A 13949-nucleotide genomic window follows, 5' to 3' on the forward strand; every position below is an offset into this window, starting at 1 on the left:
GACAAGGAGCAAACCTATGGAACTCTTGCCAACAATGTAGGTTGCAACTCAGAAGTTAGAGAAGTTAGCACGTATTCCTGAAAGACTCCTTGTAGCTCACTCACTGCAGGGCAAAGGAGTTTTGCATAAAACCCTTGAGCACCTCAGGTGGCTTAGGGTGACCAACCTGTCTTTGCTTACTTGGGGTTTTGTTGGGTTTAAGCACCGAAAAGTCCTGCATTCCAGGAAATCCCTTAGGCCCGAGCAAACTGGGATAGCTGGTCACTCTAGGCAGCATCAACATAGCAGCCCAGTCCACTGGGACTAGATGCTGCACCCGAGACTGCAGAGAGCGTGAGTCATCTCTGGAGCCGAGCGGGAGGCGCTGTGTGCATGCATGAGAACGGCCTGCGTGGTGGAGTAGCACAGCGAGCGAGTCAGAAGTGCTAGTCCCCATTCGCCATTTACCTGCTGCAGCTCCCACCTCTGTTTCTTTCCTCCCTCCCTTTTCTCTGCCTTACATTCTAGCTTTCTTCTTCTCTTTTTCACTTAGCTTCTCTTTTTCATTGTGGTTAAAATACATATAACATAAACAAGCCATTTTAACCATTTTCAAGTGTACAATTCAGTAGCATTATTACATTCATACTGTTGGGCAACCATTACCAGTATTTTTCCAAAACTGTCACATCACATCGAACAGAAACTCTACCCATTAAGCAATAACTCCCCATTCCCCTGCTCTCCAGCCCCAGTAACATTTAATCTACTTTTTGTCTCTATGAATTTGCCTATTCCAGATATTGCATATAAGTGGAATCACACAAAATTTGTCCTTTTGTGTCTGGCTTATTTCATTTAGCATACTGGTTTCAAGGTTCATCCATGTGGTAGCACGCGTCAGAACTTCATTCTGTTTTACGGCTGAACAATATTCCATTATATGGATATACCACATTTTGCTCACCCATTCATCTGCTGATGGACACTTGGGCTGTTTCCAGCTTTGGCTATTATGACTAGTGCTGCTATGAACACTGACGTTCAGGTCTCTGTCTTCAACTCTTTTGGGTATATACACAGGTGTGGAATTGCTGAGTGCTATGGTAATGCTATGCTTAGCTTTTTGAGGAACTGCCAAACTGTCTTCCACAGTGGCTGAACCGTTTTACATTCCCACCAGTGATGGGGAAGAGTCCCAATTTCCCCACATCCTCATCAACACTTTTTATTTTCTATTTTCTGTATTGTAACTATCCCAGTAGGTGTGACATGGTATCTCACTGTGGTTTTGATTTGCATTTCCCTGATGACTAAGGATGTTGAGCATCTTTTCGTGTTCTTACTGGCCATTTGCATACCTTCTTTGGAGAAATGTCTTTTCAAGCCCTGTGCCCATTTTTAAGTTAAGTTGTCTTTTTGATATTGAGTTTTAGAAGTTCTTTATATATTTTGGATATTAAACCCTTATCAGACATATGATTTGCAAATATTTTCTCCCATTCTGTGGGTTGTTTTTTCACTTTCTTGATGATGCCTTTTTACACTCAGTCTCTCTTAATTTTAACGTCAGCCATAAAAAGGGGGAACAAATCTGTGTCATGAAGATCAAATGAAACAAAGGACATGAAAGTACACTGTAAACCAGAGACACTATGACAGAGTAGTTCAGAGCACCAGTGGAGTCTGGGGTCAGACTACCTTAGTTTTAATCTCTACTACTTATCAGCTGAGTGACTTTGGGCAAGTTTCTAAATCTATCTAAGCTTCAGTTTCCTTATCCCCATAAAATGAATATAATAATAGTGTCCACCTCATGAGATTTTATAAATACTAGATAAAAGAAGTGTAAGTGCCTGGTACAATGTTAAGTGCTCAAGAAATGTTAAACATAATTATTAATAATAACCATAGTGATAATCATGATAAATTATAAAGTTTTATGCCAGAGCCACTGACAGGAAGTCACAAGATTTATTTGAGTGAATACATTTCTATTCCCCACAAAAGCATTGTAAGTAGCAGGCTGACTCACATGTTCCCTCACAGCCACTCCTTATTTATGAGCTCTCCCCTAATCCAGACCAAGACACGTGTGTCATGTATATGCACATGTATACACACACAGCTAGGAATGTGGGCCATCAAAACCACCTGGGCCTAAGTCCCTCCTAACAAACAAAGACTTTGTCAAATTCATACATGCTATGAAGATGCAAACACTTCCATTTACTAGTAGATTAAGATAAAGATTAAAATAGGTTGCATTTGTTCAACACCAAGTAAAAATGTCTTCTTTTTAATGGGCACCTTTGGAAATAAAAATGGAAGCAGAAACCCTTTTCAAGAACTTGCTTCCTAATTATCACTTCTAGTGGTGGACACCAGCAGGCATATATACCATAACATAAACATCATTTACAGGCAGAGATTTGCTTGATGTAAGATGGAGTTGCTGTCTGACTAACATCTACTGCTCTAAAGGATTGGATTAGAAAACATTCATTTTGTGCAGGTCTCATATATTTTACAAACACTCAGGTTTAAGCCAATCTGCTGATAAAGAGCACAGAAGGGCCAAGGATTAGCCCTACTTGGGATGTAGAAACACTACACGTTAGGTATAATATTCTCATGTGCCTATAATAATCAGTTCAACTTGGTACCTGAGGCCGAGAGAGCTGCTAATGATTTACATTTAAAGTAAGGGTGGCTTCCCTGAGTCAGTATGAACTGTGACATCCCAAATCAGGCCCTAAGTACCTTTTCTGGAGATTCACACAATATATTTTCTGGCTTCAGATCACGGTGAGCAATGCCTGAAATGACAAAGAGCAAAGAAACGGTTAACATATGCGCTTGATTATCAAACATTCCACACACAATTAATTTTTTCCAAATGCTGTTGTTCGCAGATTAATTCCCAATTATGGTACATTAAAAAATCAACGAGCTGCAGGAGGCAGAAGTAACCAGAAACACAAACCAAAAGCACAGTTGATTCTGCAAGTTCTTTTGAAGCGGAAGCTTTAGAAGTCAGTCAGGGATAAGAAGGGCTAAATGAATCCCAGCCAGCCTACCTCTCAGCACTGCACTGACAACCCAGAATAAGCAGCCTAATACGAAGCACAGCAAAGAGCCCTGCAAACAGCGATGCTTGGAACAGCAATGAAGAAATAATTAGTGCCTTGTTTAAGAGCATCTCAGGGGGCTGGGACTGCTCTACCTCATTTCTTCTTGTGTGGCCGATTCAAAAAAAAATGATTCCTTCCGTGGGACTCCCTGAATGTTCAGAGGATCAAGCGTTAGTTAACAAGTCTCCCAAAGCTTGTCTGGTTCCCTTCTCACCTGCTCTGCATGTCCAAGACAGTCCTGCCAGAAGCTCAGCAAGGACTGCTTTGGCCCGAGGGTGCTGTTCTTAAGAGAAACCTCTCCTGTATTTTGGTCAGACCTCCTTGAAGGAGACTGTGGATTTACAGCCTACCCCGTGAGGCATTAAAAGTTGCTGACCTGGCCAAGAAGGCACCTGGGGGCAAACCCCTTCTAACCAAAGACAGGGACAAAGAACCAACTCATGGCCATGGTGTTCTAGTGGTGGACACAGAAATCTCCCATTCCTTTTTCCTCCTGCAGAGTGTACGGCGCAGAGATAGAGGGCTGTAAAGTCAAGCAAAAGCCAAACGGCTACTGCTTGGAAGTACTGGGAAGCAGCAGAGGATTCGTGGAATAATGGGGAAAAGCAGACTCTGCTTCATTACAACTCCCTTGCTGATCAACTTCTCAGGCAGCCCTCTAGATCCCCAGCAGGAGGCACTTCACTAGGGAAGAAGAACCTGAGCTCCAGCAGGCTAAGTAACTTCATCAGTCACCTAATTGAATGAGAACCCAGAGCGACTATGTCCAGGCTGCACAAATTGAGCTGGGCTGCAGCTCGCCGCGCTAAAAGTGAAAGATATTTTCCATTACAGCAAGTGCTCCCACAGAAGGGTCGCGAGCCACACGTGGAGCCTTACTCTCCAAATAGGTGCCGATGGCCCCGTTGTCCCCCGGCCTGCGAACTGAGAGCCAGGCCGTAATAGTGGGCCTGCCTCAGTGAGCACACCAGCCATCGAACTGCTCCAGTTCACGTCCCAGAGGTTGAGCTGCAGTATGTCCAGTATTTAAAAGTATGGAACTTGTTTCAGGCTGACCCATTCTAACCCAATTCATCTTTCCAGCATGAAGTTATTTAGAAAACAGCCAAATTCAGCTGCAAATTGTTTTTCATCACCTCCAACTTCTAGTCACATGGGCAGCTGGCCAGCTAGATGTTAACTAGCACTTCAGAACTCCTAAGACACCACCAGCCTCTGTTCCCTGTAGTGCATTCTGGTAAAAAAAAACACACGCAAAAAAACCCGCCTTTACCCCCCTCCAAGGTATGGATCTTATAAAAAGCGTGACCCAGTTTTGCAATCTACAGAGGCGGCTTGGGGAGCAGTTGTAAATCTCTGTCAGGCAGGTGTTAGGTACATGCATCCCAGCTTTCAGAAACAGAACTACTGCTATTCATCATGCTGTGCAAAGTACAGACACTCCCTTCTAGGAATTTTCATCCCATGTGCAAGTCAGGCCCCCAACCTGGGCAGCGTCAGCATGGAGCGCTCTCCTCAGCCACCGGAGGAAGCGAGGTGGACTGGTGAACCTCCCCTCCGGCACATGCCTCACCAGTCTGCACGGTTATCCCTGGCACATAGCGGGATGCGGGATGCGGGATGCGGGATGCGGGAGCAGCATGCCTGCAAGTGGACCTGAGCGCTCACAACCGATGAGGCTGGCCAACGTCCATGGAAGTGAAGGGAGCAGAACTAAGCCTCAGGGCATGTGCTCCACCCCCATGCCCGCCAGGCAGAGTGCGTAATTTTAAGGGAATCAGTATGCAGAGTAAAAATGCCTTCTGCCTGGCGGGGGAGGAGGGTGGAGGAAATGTTACTGAAGAACCACTATGTGCCGGGCACTATGCTCCACCTATATATGTATATGTTATAAGTATACAACACATACGCAAGAGACACACAATTATGTAAGCGAATCAATATATATAAAAGGCCCAGGATAGTGCCTGGCACATAACAAGCGCTACGTAAGTGTTAGCTACTGTTGATGATGTCATTATTATCTCTCTTAATTCTCACCATAGCTCTAGGAGGTAGGCATTGTTACTGAGAGAGCACACAGCTGGTAAAAAGGTGAAGCTAGAATTCATTTTTGCCATGGCACTGCTGTTAGGCAAATTTTAAAAACATATGTAATAGTCAAACATATTTCAAGAAATGCAAAAACATATCATTTGCAAAAATATTTAATTTACTACAAAAGTTCTAGCTAAGGAACTGTAAACTGAAGTGTAATTCAAACAATAGCACCTTGCTATTTACACAATGTTCAACAGATACCTCAAACTCACCATGTTAACAGAAAAATGCATTTCCCATTTATTGTGAACAAGATATAAAACTACACGTATACTACCATGCCAATTTTGAAAAGAGAGATACAGGTGATATATTTTAAAAGACTAGACTGAATAATACCCAAATATTTATACTAGAGTCTAGGTCATATTATGCATGATTTTTGCATTCTTCATTAGTAAAGGAAAAGATCATTCACATACACACACTCAGACATACCTTGTTCAACATGAGATTCATTTTTTTTTACTCCTTGCTCTTTCTCCTGTATCCCTATCCTGCTTAATAGCTCCACATCTACCCACCATTCACATCAGAGATCTAGAAGCCACCCTGGCCTGCCCCCTCACCCTCCTGGGTGGGCCTGCTATCTGTACCAGCTCCTGGCCCAGCCCTCTACCTGGCCTGCCCCTCTCTCTTGGTCCTCAGAGGCAACCAGCCCAATCCACCCACCACGGCCAAGGCCTGGCTAACCTTTGGTATGCAGGAAGTCAAGGGCTGCGGCGACATCCTGCACCACTCGGCTGGCTTCTCGCTCGTTGAAGTGCTTTTGCTTCTGGATGTGGGTCAGGATGGAGCCTGGAGAGCAGAGGGACACAGAAGAATGCCTTTCAGGCTCTAGTAAGTGTAACTTCTCAGAGGCCAAGTTTTCAAAAGTTTGGGGTGGGGACATAGGCTTATTCATCGCTAAATGTCCAGCACCAGTGTGGTACCTGGCACAGAGCAGGTACCAGCACAAAACTGGACCAAACAGAACTGGAAGCCTATCTTCTGTACCTGTCTATGATGAGCACAGAAGGGAGAGAGAATACCATTTAAGTGACCAAAAAATATTAATGCCACTGGGGCAGATTCGGCTTCTGAAATCGAAAAGAACTAAAAGTGAATCCACACGGGGTTGGGGGCCTCTCTAGAGGAACTTTTCCTCCCTTGCATCTGATCTCAGTCCAAACAAAAGCACATGCCTTCAAATGGAAAAGCCACACCTTTACGCGTTATGTAAAGGTCTAGTAAAAGGGAAAAAAATGGCTTTCCCCCCGAACTTTCCCATTTATTATTATTATTGTTTATTATTATTATTTTGTTGGCAATGGCTAACATTTACTGGGTAGTTAACTATATACCAAGCACTATGTGATACTCTTTAAATAGATTATCTTATCCTCACTGCAATTGTACAAGATGTACAAAATAGAGTCATCCCCATTACACAGCTATAGATGGGGAACCTGAAGCCAAAAAAGGTTAAGGAACTTGCTCAAGATCATACACCAGGAAGTGGTGGCATCATCAGGACCCAAGCCCAGTAAGTCAGGTCTCGGAGCCTGTGCAGACTTCTCCTCCTCAACAGGACCTATGGTCTGACTCCTGGGGGGATGGGTTTTCCTGAGCCAACCACACACTCTCTTTACCCGCTGAGTCTGCCCTCAGTAGAGCTGCACTCTAACGGATATAGTTACTGATGACCCTGGCTGCATCAAGCATCTCAGATAGGTAATTCACGGTGCTAGTGTGGTTGGGAGGGGTGGGGTAGACACAGGCACAAACATATGGCTTGGCTCCATGTGGTCTGTGCTCACCACTGGAAGCCAGTATTTTTGGGCAGAAGGTGTCATCTCTGTATCCTAAAAATGGCACATGTTTACTTATTATCTCTGGTTTTTGTCATGGGGAGGGGATGAAAGATCTTTCACTTGCCAGATTAAACAATCAAAGGATCCCAACACGCTGTGGAACATTCTGAGAAAACTGGCTCTTGGCTAGGTCTCAGGCTTGCTCTACTGTAGTGAGTCTCTTATTTTCAAATTTGTTAAAAGGGAGAGTGGCGAGTAATACTCTACACACTTCTAAGATAGCCCCCAGCATACCCAATTGTTACAGCTGACATTTATTGAACCCTTAGCGCCTACGGGGCACTGACCTAAGCATTTCACATGAATTATCTCATTTAATCTTCACAGTGTCCCAGTGCTGTCATTATCCTTATTTACAGATATAGAGAATACTGTTGGGAAAGATTATGTGACTTGCTCAAGGTCACACAGCTAGTAAGTGATGGAGCTCCCTTAACCACCAAACCCCTCCGTGTAGCCCTCCACTAGGCTCCAGACATCCTCCCTAACCTTCACCTTGCAAATGCTTCCTAGGGCTGGGTGAGTGATGGGGAGAGAAAGGGCTTCTCTATGTCAGAAAAGCAACTTAAATATATATTCCGGTGATCATGTGTGTGGGTGATGGTGGTGATGGTCGAGAATGGCATCTGTCCATCTGAAGGATGGCACCTTCTGGTGAGCCTTTTTAGACTTCACAATGAATGCAAGAGCTCCCACCCCATAATTAACTTCATTAAATAGTGAATGTGTCAAAACAATGGACTGATAAATTGATGACTAAATGTATCTATATATGAGTCCTATTATAATGAGAAGGCATTTATAGAAGTCCACACAGGTGACATTCTGAGTTCTACAAAATGCTAATTACATCCTTCCCTCCGGCCTCCCTTCTCCCAAATCAAGGGCAGTTTTAAGTCCTTCATCCTTTTTATTAGCTTGACTCGTTTTAGAAGTCTCTGGGATTCATGATGGATGATCACTGCCCTGGGTCTTAATCAGAAGTCCAAACACATACTCAACAGTAAGTACCTCCTTGCAATTTCTCAAAGACCAAGTAAAACCTTGTGTCGTCTTCAAAGAACTCAATCAGCTCCAAAATGTTCCTTAAATAGGGAAAATAGTATTATATATTGAAGCCCACTTACAAATACACAATGAAAAAAAAAAAAAAACAAAAACCAATGCCCTGTAACAGGGCAGAAATCAACTTGAAATCAGAATGCTTATTAAAGCCCCATGTTTGAGAAGTAGCCAATGGTGTTAGCAAGATTCAGGTCACCTTATCTTTCCATAATGTTTAGTCTCTGGTGTTTTCACCAAGTCTGTGCTGTCAAACCCCAACCCTAAAACCCACTAGGTAGAGTTATAAAAAAGTCCCGGTCACATTAAACTGAATAAAATCTGCAGCCGACTGGAAGCAATTGCGGCTAATAACACTGAATAGTAGGTGTGTGTCCTGGAGGCAAGCAGCAAATAATTACCTGCCCTCCCTCTTGCCCATAAATCACGGGGCAGTATTTACATTGCCTGGAGAAAATGGAAACATCTGTCAAATAGACTTGGGGCCTAACGTGGGCACCGCTAGACCCTAACTGCTAAGCGCTACTTAATGAAACGGCCGCGTTCCCGGCCACTGTAGCACTTGTGGCCTTCCCCGGTGAGCACTCTCTGCCTGCCTGAGCATTACTGCGCTCTGCCAACAAGGTCGTCTTGTAACTCAGTAGGGAAGCCACCAGCCTGGATATTGGAGGTGTTGGGGGCTTTTTTTCTTTTAAAGAACGAAATAAACCAAGTAGAGTCTGTAATGCTGAACTCAGAAGCTTCAGGGCTGAAAATAAAAATCTGTCCCTCATAAAAAATGCTGACCGTTTTGGGAGACATCGGGCGTTTACTAGCAAAAAGGTGTCCGAATAAGATGGCCAAATGGCCTAATTTGAAAGAAGATTGTAGAGGCAGTGCCTGGAGTTAAATCAACAGCAGCCCCCTTCCTCCAAGCTTAATGACAAAGCCATCAATACTGGCCACTGGCTCCCTGCTGACCCTGCCATGGAGGGAGAGAGAGGGGGGAGCAGAGTCTTAGAGGTCACCCTGATTTAAAGCCACAGTGGGAGAGCCATTCATTTGGAGAGGGTGGTGAGTAGACTAAGACGGGGCTAGAGACCACCTTGGCCCAGTTATCAAGCAACGAGTGTTAAACAAGGTTTCAGGACCCTTAGTAGAAGCTGCACGTATGTAAATATGCGAGGAGCAGAAAACAGCGCAAACAGTCTTAACAGTTCTCATCATCCTCATCTATTAACTAAAGCAGGTCCCTACAGATTTCTACTAGGCAACACTCAGTCAGCCTGCTTTCCACAGGCGCTTGAAAGAAATAAACCCCCATTTTTTCCCAAGCAGCCACTGATTCAGATTGCTTGCTCTTCTAACTTGCATAAATTCCTGATATGTACAGTATTTCAGCCTAAATAGAAGACAGCTTCTTTGCTGCTGCTGCTTCTCCTCTCTCTTTCTCTCTCTAAACATTGAAAGATGGAAGGAGTTATACACAGTTGTGGGGGAAAGAGTGAGAGCTAACTGCTGGGGTCAGGAGATGGTAAGAATAACTTCCTTTTCTGCAGCCAAGCATCCCCCCAGAGAAGCAGCAAGTAACCCAACACTATACTCACTTGTTTCCTTGACACTGATACAGCGTCTCCACCTCCCGAAATACCCTACTCCGACTGTGTCCTGCATGTTTTTCAATGATCTGTGTGAAAAATAAAATCTGTCATATACACCCACCTGGTCAAAACACCCCTCAGCGGGTGCCCTCTGGGAGAGTGCAAGGCCAAATTCAGCCCAAATCCAGTTTCAAGCGCAAGTCTGGAGTAGGCCTTGTGGCTCTGTCAGCAAAGCAACCGACAGGCCCCAGGGCTTTCTAGCCCACCTGGGCTTGTTTGGCTCTGGCCAAGTACATCACCATCGAAGCCTGTGAAGTTGCTACCCGCAGCCGCCCAGGGGAGACCGAGGCAGCCAGCAAGACAAAGAACCAGCTCTGCCAAGCTCCTACCCTGAAGGCATCTCTCTCTGCTTTAAGGGTAAGAATTTACAAGCTCTACTAAAGGATCTTCTAGTGCTGGAGGAAGAGCAAGGGGAATAAGGGATACAGTGAAGAGGAACTAAAGCCCCAAGGCCCAGCTCAGATGCCACCTCTGCAATTCTTCTGAGAATCTACCTTTGGCAGGTACCGTATTAAGTCATTTAGGTACATAATCTCAGTTAATCCTTAATCCTTACAATCCTGAAAGATAGGCAGAGGTAAAACGTTTTGCCCCCATCTCTGGTAAGTGGCAGGGCGGCAATTCAAGCCCAGAGCTGCCTCCAAAGCCCTTGCTGTCCTATACCTGCTTATATCCTACACAGCTTTTTCTCACAGAACCTAGAGGCTCTGTCTCTCCTATGATATTGTGGGCTGCTCCCCCTCCCCACCTGTACCTGGAGATGCTTGGCAAGTACTGACTGAAGGAATGGGGGAGCCAACAGCTGAGCAGGTGGTTTACACAGGGACTGGCTGACCGTGCACATCTCTACAGACCCATCCAGAGCCCCAAACCGTTGCTAGTAGAGCCTGTGGGCAAGTCTTCTGCAGAGCTGGCTCTGCCTTATAGTCCCATGTGTGGAGTGGGCAGACATCCGGTTCCTTCATTCCAAGACTGCTGTCAAGGACACTTCACACTTCTCCAATATGCAGCAGCACAGACATCCACAATCGACTAATTTTCTAAATAAGTACACGTCTGTTAGTAGACCACTGGACCCATTTTCTGAGCTGTCAGAGAGGTGAGGTGCTGGGGCACAGAAGCTATTCAGCTCTTTGTTCACCAAGCAGATCAAAGTCAGGAAGAACTTTCTAGCAGGCAACTATTCAGCAATGGCATAATTTTCTCTGAGGAGGTAATGAGCTCCTGCTACCAGGGATGGGGGTGGCGGGTGCCAAACACGGAAAACTATGTGAAGAGTTACAGGGGAGGCTGAGGACCAGATTACCTTGAAATTCCATTCCAACCGTGAGACTCTAGGACTCATCAGTTGGATGCCTGTAGGGAAAGTCCTAATAAAACCAAGTACTGTGGAGTCAGGGTGGAGAAGTAGCCCACGTCTGGGGAGCTTTCAAAGAACAGAAGAGACGTGAGACATGGGCAGAACTGCTGAAACCAAAGAATTGCCAAGACCAGGTCTGGTGTTTGCCCAAAGATGCCACGGAGCATGAAGGAAGGGCAGCCTTGAAGAAATAGCTCTGTCATCCATAAATGTATTCACATCTTTGAAAATCAATTTACATTTGTGGTTTTTACCACACTTAGGCATATTTTTTAAAAAAAATTACTTGTAATTTATACTGATCTGTTTCCAACAAGGAATCGAGATAATGCTTTTGTTACCATATGAAGCAACACTCCAGCAAAAAGGGACATGGCTTAGCAGAAGCGTTCTCCTTTATAAATCCAGCTGGGACTAGGACTATGACCAGTTGGTTAAAAGAAGAAACATTTCTTTCAGGAGCCAGTTTGGCTGGGTTTGCCCATATGAGGCAGCACTTAGACCTGGTGGCTCCGGCAGATGATTTGAAAACTTTGCTGGATACCAGAATCACCCGGACAGCTTGTTAAAATTAATGTTGCTGGGGCCTACCCCTAGTTTCTGATTCAGGAGGTCTGGGATAGGGCCAGGTAATTTGTATCTCTAACAAGTTCCCAGGCCATGCCGGTACTGCTGGTGCAGGGACCACACTTTGAGAACCACTGCTCTAGATCCATCTCTTCTTCCATGTAGAGTCAGCAAACGGAAGCACAGAGGGATATGGTGAGCCACTCCACGGTCATGCATCTGGAAGTCACCTCTCCTGCCACAAAGCCGAGTGCTCGGTCCTCATCACCACATTGCTGTACATCACTTGTAGAGCATCTTGTAATTTATAAAATGTTTCTACTTCTACCAGTTCATTTTTGTTTTCATCTTCATAACTACTCCATGAGACAGGAAGGACAGGTATTATCATCTTCATTCTAGAGATGCGGGAACTGAGGCTGAAAGAGGTTCAGAGACTTGCCCCAAGTCAAACAGTAGTAGTTTGTCAAAAGAGAGATTCAGATAGGCCCTCTAATTCCAAATCTGACTGTCTGCTCCCTGAAGCTAACTTCATTCATTAGAGGCACTTATTAACTTTACACATATTAACTTATTTAATCCTCATGACAATACTATATAGGTTCTGTTATTACACTCATTATACAGATGAGGAAACTGAAGGACAAAGAGGTTAAGTAACTTGCCCAATGTTACACGGCAAGTAAGCAGAGAAACCAGTGAATCCAGCTTCAGAGCTCCCATTCTTATTAAGCCACTATATCACAGAATATAAAATTTATCTGGTTTAGGACAAGCTAAGACTGACTACCTGCAAAGTAAAGCCTGGCATCCAGATGAGACACTCACTTTGACAGCATACTCCTTGCCATTCTGCAGGCTCACGGCACCCTGAACTTTGGCATAGGCTCCCTCTCCAAGCAGCTCAGAGGTCAGTTTGTATGTATCTAGAGGTGAAATGGGTGAGAAGAATAACAGGATGAGTCACCCCTTGGCATAGAAGGAAAGAAGAGCTGTGTCACTTGGCTTCCCCAGTCTGACAGCGCAGGCGCACGAGGACTCCGCAGCTCTCAATGACGAGAGAGGCTAGTGCTCCCAGCCGCCTCGGGACTCGGCTTCACAACAACCAGGCCACATCGCTGAAGGATCTTGTTCCTCATTTTAGAGATGAGGTCAGTGAAAGAGGTTCAATTCGGCACATGCTTCCCGAGTACCTACTATGTGCCAGACGACGTATTAGACTCACGATAGGGACACAGCAAGGAATAAAGTATAGTCCCTGCCCTTTGAGAGTCACGATCCAGTGGGGAAGACAGACACATACACAAGTGACCCCAGAATAAACCAGGCAGTGGTCAGCACTCTACTATCACAGAGGGACAAGACACAGTAAAAAAGAGTGGGGGAAGGGAAAGGTTAAATCTGTTCAGGGAGTCTGGGGGATCCTCACAGAAGGGGTGTGATTTGAATGGACATCATTCATTCATTTACTCATTTGTTGAGCACCTGCTATGTGCCCAGCTCTGTGCTAGGAACTGGTGATACAAAGGAGAATAAAGCACTGTTTTATTTTATACCACACACAATGGAAGTCGGAGGTTTTTGAGACATTTTCAGAAATCACCGAGAGGAAATAGGAGACAGAAGTAAGATGCAAACGGATGCCTTGAGGTTTTTAGGGTGCTGAGTCAGAGCGGTTCTAACACAGCAATAGGCTTGGGTGAAAGTATATTTAGGTGGCCTGCCCAAGGCCCGCTCCTCACAAAGAGCACAAGCTCTCTGACCCCCTTCCAAGGGAAGCCATAGCTCTATCATGGTCTCTGCCGAGGCCTCTCCTCCCTTGGTCTCCATTCGTCAGCTTTTTCCTCTTGAGGCAGCCTAGCATTTAAACCCACAGACTACTGAGCAGAATACTTTTAACCGTGAAATTAGATTTTATCACTCTTAGTCATGAGAAACCCCATAACTGCACAAGCCATCCTTGAATAACAGGAAATACTCTCGTGTTCATTGAAAGAGAAAGATCTGTTGATTTGGAAACTATTCTAAAAAACCTTGGGACTTTTGTTCATTCCCCAACCCCCTCTGCCATACACATACATCTACTGTTAAAGACAAACAGACAAAACCTACACTAAGCACCTTGTTGGTTCCATCAAGGTTTGGTCTCACAGCTGTTTGTAAGAAAGCACGCTGTTGCTTGTAAGTATTTTAAATGACGTGCTTCTCTTACAATGGACACTTGGGTATTAGCCTTTGCATGTGTCAGGATAGG

At 44.8% G+C, this 13949-nt stretch overlaps 1 protein-coding gene across 8 annotated transcripts in view; it reads right to left on the minus strand.

Annotated features, from left to right (window-relative positions):
- Positions 1–13949, minus strand: part of MKNK1 (MAPK interacting serine/threonine kinase 1) — a 44030-nt gene that overhangs the window by 9016 nt on the left and 21065 nt on the right. For 4 of the 8 annotated variants that reach the window (XM_068539812.1, XM_068539811.1, XM_068539808.1 and 1 more), the window contains exons 4-8: positions 12524–12621; positions 9715–9794; positions 8078–8151; positions 5907–6011; positions 2743–2798 (exon numbers count right to left, since the gene is read on the minus strand). In XM_068539812.1, coding sequence (XP_068395913.1) covers positions 2743–2798; positions 5907–6011; positions 8078–8151; positions 9715–9794; positions 12524–12621 — 413 coding nt within the window. Of the gene's footprint in view, positions 1–2742; positions 2799–5906; positions 6012–8077; positions 8152–9714; positions 9795–12485; positions 12622–13949 lie in introns of those variants that run through there. The other 4 variants (XM_068539813.1, XM_068539809.1, XM_068539814.1 and 1 more) reach the window with 4 other exon arrangements.

This window comes from Eschrichtius robustus, chromosome 3, assembly GCF_028021215.1.
Source record: "Eschrichtius robustus isolate mEscRob2 chromosome 3, mEscRob2.pri, whole genome shotgun sequence".
Classification (NCBI taxonomy): Eukaryota; Metazoa; Chordata; class Mammalia; order Artiodactyla; family Eschrichtiidae; genus Eschrichtius; species Eschrichtius robustus.